At 44.9% G+C, this 6,979-nt stretch overlaps 1 protein-coding gene across 1 annotated transcript; it reads right to left on the reverse strand.

The window, feature by feature from the left end:
• Positions 1 to 5,020: 5,020 nt before the first annotated feature.
• On the reverse strand, positions 5,021 to 6,340 carry LOC110291814 (RNA exonuclease 1 homolog). Its single transcript, XM_021159069.1, has one exon. It carries the CDS (start codon positions 6,338 to 6,340, stop codon positions 5,021 to 5,023), a length of 1,320 nt encoding a protein of 439 aa, XP_021014728.1.
• Positions 6,341 to 6,979: the final 639 nt, after the last annotated feature.

Below are 6,979 nucleotides of genomic sequence, written 5' to 3' on the forward strand. Positions count from 1 at the left end.
AAAAAAAAATTATTTCCTACTAAGTTCATGTGCTTTTCACTAAAAATGGAAATGTATAATTGCCTGGGGTGACACGCCCTGAGGCAGAGTCTGAGAACAGTTTCATGGACACTCAAGTCTGCTCTGCCACATCCTTACAGTTAGGCCATTTTTCGAGATAAACTTAGGGACTCGTTCAACTTTTCCAAAACCCTCGGAACACATTATGCTGAGTGGGTTCACAGTCATCTGAATGTCCCTGGCTAATCAGAGGCATTAAATTTAATTTTATGCGTGTGAGGATTTGTTGGCATGCACGATGGGCACCATGAGTGTGTGGTACCCAGTTATGAGCCCCCATGTGGGTGATGGGAATTTAACCTAGGGCCTCTGCAAGAGCAGCTGGACTGTTAACGGCAGAACATCTCTCCAGCCTCCATTCTGGCTCTTTATTTTTATTTTTGTTTGTTTTTCGGGTGTGGGAGTTATTTGTTTGCTTGTTTCCAGGCAGGGTTGCTTTACGTAGTCCTGGTTGTCCTGGAACTCGCTTTGTAGACCAGACTGGCCTCAAACTCACAGAGAGCTGCCTACCTCTCCCTCCCAAGAGCTGGTATTAAAAACATGATTCTTTATAATCCAGGTCTTTTGAAGCTCTAATTTTCTCATTTGTTGTGATTAAACAAGCGGGAATATGTAAGCATGGCCTATTATTGAACAAAATAAAAATTATGACACAAGTAAATTGTCCTGACATAAATGCCTCACTATTTCAAACTCCTTGGGGAGCTTGTACTTACCCAAACTAGTAACATAAATTATGCCATCTTTTGTGAGAACAGCATGGTAATAATATGTTTTAACAATACAGATTTGCAGAGATAAATCTAATAGCTTAAATTTATTAAAAAAAAAATTGACCCAGGCTGAACTTGAACTCCCTATGTAGCCAAGAATGACTCTGAAATCCTATTTCTCCTGCCTCTACATCCTGATTACAGATGTACTTGCCACATGCGGTGGTTTTATGTTGTATCAGGGAGAGATGCCACCCAGGGATTGTACATGCTAGGAAAACACTCTACAAAATGAGACACATCACCAGGCCAATTAGCCAGTCTTGTGCAAATATCGTATTGTGAACGTCCACAAACCAAGACAACAAGTCAGTCACTTGACTTGACATCTTGATGCAATCTTGACTCAAAGTAGACACAAGCTATCTAAAGCTGTTGCTGGTGGAGCACCAGGTATCGCTTCACAATAAACTTCTCTGTATAGAACAGTCTCAAGTAAATAATCTTAAAGCATATCACACTGATTATTCTTTTTTTTTTTTTTGGGGGGGGGTGTTTTGAGACAGGGTTTCTCTGTGTAGCCCTGGCTGTCTGGAACTAACTCTGTAGAACTAACCAGGCTGGTCTCGAACTCAGAAATCTGACTGCTTCTGCCTCCCAAGTGCTGGGGTTAAAGGTGTGTGCCACCACTGCCTGGCTCCATGCTTACTATTCTTAAAGAGGATTAGAGATCTGAACCCAGCACCCATGTTGGGCAGCTCAGAGGAAACGAATGCTTTCTTTTGGCCTCCCTGGCACCCATTCATTTATAACCCCACACACATATACACATAATTAAAAATAATAAAAATAAATATTCTTAAGAGCATAGTATAAATAATAAAGTAGTCATTAATCATTACCAGATATTTTCTGGCATTGGATATAGTAATACACACCTCTAATCGCACCACTTGGGAGGCAGAGGCAGGCTGAGCTCTGAGGTCTGGCCTAGCCTAGTCTATATAGTAAGTTCCAGGCCAGCCAGAGATGCACAGTGTGACCCTGTCTCAAGAAGTTTGGTTTTTTTTTTTTTTTTTTAGCACATGGTGGCAGTGCTAGACATACACAGTTTGTATTTTACACCAAGACATGTGATTACTTCATCATGTTGTAACCTTACAGAAAAGACACAGGCAAAAGGAACGTTTTAGAAGTTTGTTATTTTCCACCCACTTTGGACAAAGCCTCACTCTGAAACTAGCCTGACTTTGAATTTGGAGTAGAATTGCACACCTCATGAGCCACCACGCCTGACTTGTATTGCAATCTTATGGGACTTTCATTAATATTTAGTCTGTCATCTCCCAAACATCGCTACCTGATCATGACTATGTTTAATAAAAAGTTGGCAATGAACATGTTTTCTTTCCTTTCCTTTTCTTTCCTTTTCTTTCTTTCTTTCTTTTTTTTTTTTGTGTGTGTGTGTGTGTGTGTGTGTGTGTGTGTGTGTATGTGGTTTTGGTTTTCTTATTTTGTTTTGTTTTTTTTTTTTGGGGGGGGTGTTGTTGTTTTTGTTGTTGTTGTTGTTTTGAGACAGGGTTTCTTTGTGTAGCCCTGGCTGTCCTAGAACTTTTTCTAGAAAGCAGGCTGGCCTTGAACTCACAGAGATCCTCCTGCCTCTGCCTCCCAAATCCTGGGATTAAAGGCAAGCCCCACCATTGCCCGCCTAAAGATAAAGATTCTAATTCTATATGCATTATCAGTTCCTCTTGTTCGAAAGTTTGTTAATACTGTTTTGGGTGATTGAAGAATATTTCCATCTGCACAGAGCTCAGCTGCAATACAGGTTTTGTGAAAATGGGTTAAGCCTATGACTCTTCCTGAATAAAAGCTGTACTTTCGCAATGATTAGTATGACCCTTGTAATTAAACACCCAGAGGCTATGCAGATGTATTGGTTACGGGACTGCAGTAAAGCTTTTCTGGTAAATTGCTAACAGCCAGAGGAGCTCTGATGCACATCTACTCAGGTGCCCTTAAATGAGTGCAAGCAGGACAGGTTTCTCTTCCTGCTAATTTGCACCCTTCCACCACAGTTGTGAAAGCAGTGTCTGCTGCTAGGACAAGCTTGGCTTCCCTACAGCTTTCAATACTCGTTAAGTATTTCGTCTTTGAAAACTAGATCAGAAATTGTTGCTATTGTTGTTGTTTGCTGTGCTAGGTGCCTCACAAGAATTCCCCCACACACCTCTATTCCTGATTCGTGGTCTAAGTGATAAAATATTGAAGGGAGAATATTGCCGATATGGTCGCACGCCTACAATCCTATTCTCTTTAGCTAGAATAGCTTTAATTTGATTTGAGATTTTATCCTTTCCAAACACCTTTTTTTTTCCCACATAAACTCTGGCTGGTTGTGTGACATGAGCTTCTAAACACAGTTATCTGGGAGTTCAAAGTCATGGTTGGCTACACAGAGTTGGTAGCCAACCTGCCTATGTAAGACCCCATCTTAGAGTATGTATGTTTGTATAAGATTTAAAGCAAGGGCTGCACACGTAACCTAAGAGAACCAACAGTCTCAGCACATGCGTATCATTCTTACAACAACTGAGAGATGGCGTAAAGTTCACAGCCACTTCAGCCACATAAGAACTTCAGCACAGTTCCGAGCCAGACTCCTCAAAAACAAGTGAACGACCAATAGAAACATCTATTCTATCTCTGCCTTGTAAGACACAGAACACCAAACAAGGCAGTCAGGATAGCCCACCCAGGCTATGTCCATTGTTGACAAGAGATACCCTGATGTGAAGGCCCCGGGGTCTTAGCAAGGGTGTCTTTGCTTTCATAACTCAGAGCTCCAAGTGGGCTTGGGAAAGCAAATTCTGGAAGCCAGAAGACTCAGTGTAAGCCTAGCCCCTCTAAAGACCAGGAGTCCAGAGTCTGAGCTAGAATCTCCTGCCTGGCAGTCTCTCAAACCCCACTCCTATCCTATCAAATTTAAACAAACACATGGGCACAAATCTCTATTTTTAAAAAACAAAACAAAACTTTTACTTGAGAAAAAAATATATATAATTGCAAACCAAAACGCACACAGGCAAGAGTTACTAGTCCAAAGAATAGAATGTTTTTTGTTTTTTTTTTTTTTTTTTGCTCTGGTAATTTAGAATTTACTTTTGAAAAAGTAGTTGAGGGACATTAGCCAGGCATGGTAATTCACACCTGTAGTCCCACTCTAGAGGTAACAAAAACAAGATCAAAGCCAGCTCTGGGNCACACAGGGGGGGGGGGGGAGAAACAGTATTAAGTGCTCTATTTCCATTTTGAACATTTTAACACAAATTAATGCTAATGAGCTAATTTTCCTGCCTTGAGTATAGACTTTAAGGTTTTACTGGCACGTACAAACACTAACATTTCTTATTAAACTTACCCTACTCCACCTAAAAGGTGGGTAGTTAAAACTAGTTATTTTCTCCCCTTGCATTCTAAAACACAGTAGCTTGCATTAGCCTTCATACAATAACACAGCTAGGGTGGCTCTCTTCACAGTTAAGACAAAAGTGCATTAGATTTTCTGGTTTAAAAAAAAAAAAAAAAGAATCATAAGAGATAAAGGGTGTTTGGGTCCACAACATTTTCTAATATTTCTAAATAATTCAATACACTTTCAACCAAATTCTAAAAATCATTCAAAAACCACTTGCATTTTATAATTGATGTATTTTATAAATGAAATTTATTTATAAAGTAGAAGAAAAAGAAGTTACCCCATCTAAAAAACTCATTAAACTATTTCAACTTCAAGAACAAAAACAAAACAAAACAGCCTGGAAATTACGAGATTATCAGTGTTGCTTGGAACTAGTAATTTCCAACAAATTTCATCGATCTTCTTGACACATTGAGCATCTGGCAAACTAGGAGTGTTAGTTTCTACTTAGAAAAAGTTAAAGTCATAGCTAACAGTTCCAGTGACACTTGTCGAATCAAAATGGTCTCACCTCTACGGCAGGCAGGCTGTTTTCTTTGGTCAGCTCTGTAAGAAAGTTCTGGAATCGGCCGAAATACTTCCTCCTCCCTTTAGTTGGCTGTGATGAGACTTAACTAGAGTCATTCTGTATGAAGAACTAACTTTCTCACCCACAAAACGGCAAGCAGTACCCAGCCTTGGCGAGCAACGCAGTATAACTCTGCAAGGTTTCAGGCTTGAACTAAAACTTTTAACCTACGCATCTGTAATCAACATAGAGAAGTCCTCAAGTCTCTAGCTGGGAAGGTTGATCTGAATCACTTCCCTCCGGGTACACGATGTCTTCCATCTCGGGCATCTCAGGCATCTCCAGCATTTTGGGCATCTGGGTGTATCGGCTAGGGCAAACCGGCTGCTTCGGCAGAGAGTTGCTCTTTTGGCAAGCGGCCTGCGGCAGAGAGGGGCTAGAGGTCTTGGCGTCTTCTTGCATCTTCCAGATCACCAGCTGCATGCAGGCTCTGGCATCCTCGATGGAGCTGTGGCCACCGCTTTGTGTCTGGATCATCCGGCTGAGGTACTGAGAGATGAGGCTCCTCAAGGAGCGCTTGTAGGGGAGGCCCCGCTGGTGAGGGAAGAGCACGGATGTGTCCACCACAGTGTCATGGATGAACTTCAAAGCCAGCAGGTCACTCTCAAGGCTGTGTCCAATGAGGATGGTTTCAGTGCTGAACATGCTAAGAAGCACGGCCTGGACATCACACAGCCTAACTTTGGTGCCCACCAGGTCTGCCTCGGTCACTCCGGAAAACATGGTGTTGTAGTCCACAATCTCATGATCAGGCTTGACGAAGGTGTCGTAAACCACGTTTAAGTCAGTGTCCACCACTGTGACGCGGGTGAGCTCCAGGCCGTGTGTGGTATAGGACATCTCACAGTCCAGCGCGAAGATTCCCGCATGCGCTTCCCAGTCCGTCTTCGGGAAGGTCTTGGCAAAGCCATGCAAGTTGTCCTTCCTACCGTCCTGCACGTGTTGCTTGGCCACCTTGCAGCCTGTGGCTTCCATGGGCGCGGAGCAGCAGGAGTAGCGCACCTGCCAGCCTTCCTCCACGGGGATGGAGACGACACGCCCCCAGTGGTACACGCAGGGCTCAGAGCAGAGGCAGCGGCCGGAGAAAGACACGAGGTACTTGGTGCCACAGCGGCAGCAGGCCCTGTGTGTCGGGCTCAGCGGCTGCTCTCCTGTGAAGAGCACTGCCGACCCTGGCCTCCCCGGATGCGCGAACGGGAAGCCATGCGCCTTGCGCTGCTCCTCCGTGAGCAGATAGCCCTTCAGGCAGCTGTACAAAGTGGCCTTGCTGAAACCAGGAATGGCGCTGGGAACCAGGCCCCTGAGCTTCTTCAGGGTGTGCAGGGCGTCATTCAGGTACTTGTTCTTGCTGGGACTTTGGTCGTAGATCACTTTCTCCTCTGACTGGGCCTTCTCAATGGCCTCCAGATGCGAAGAGGAGAACTTGAGGCACTCCTGGGTGAACAAGCCCAAGTAGTGCTGGCGCAAGGCAACAGGGATCATGTCCTTAAACTCCTTGGTGAGGATGGGCTTCTTCATTCCGAAAAAAGTATAGCTGTAGATAGCTTGCTGTGGAGTATAGGTGTTGAAGTGTGGCGGCTGACCTGTGGCTCTGCTGTTGCTGCTGTCGCTGCTGTTGCTGCTGTTGCTGCTGCTACTGCTGCTGGTGGTGGTGGTGGTGGTCCTCTTGGCAGCTGTGGTGTTGGCAAGGCTGGGGCTAGCCGTGTGGATGAGCCTCTTGTTCTCTCCAGCTAAGGCTGAGGATGACGACAGGGAGGAAGATGACGACGAGGAAGAGGAAGAAGACGTGGTCGTCGTCAACGTCTCAGAGCAGAGTATCTTCCTCCCGACCAGTTGGGGTCGCCAGTGTTGCAGCTCCGAAGGTACTGCAAGCCAGCTGTGGTGTGTCCCAGGGCCAGGCCTCAGGGAAGGCACCTGGATCACGATGAGCTGGTTGTTCCGACAACAAGTTCGGGGGCACTGGTAGTAAGACATCAGGAAGTTCCCGACTGGATGAACCAGGACTCTCCTAGCTTCAGGATGCTCTGGTGGGAACCAACTTTTCGCTGTAGCTTTCAGGCTCATGCTGCCCAGGAGACGCAGCTCTAGTGCGAGCAATTTGCCTACCAGAGTGGGTGTGGAGGCGGAGGCAGCGCTGCAGCCCTTAAATACAGAGCG

Source organism: Mus caroli, chromosome 3 (assembly GCF_900094665.2).
Source record: "Mus caroli chromosome 3, CAROLI_EIJ_v1.1, whole genome shotgun sequence".
NCBI lineage: Eukaryota > Metazoa > Chordata > Mammalia > Rodentia > Muridae > Mus > Mus caroli.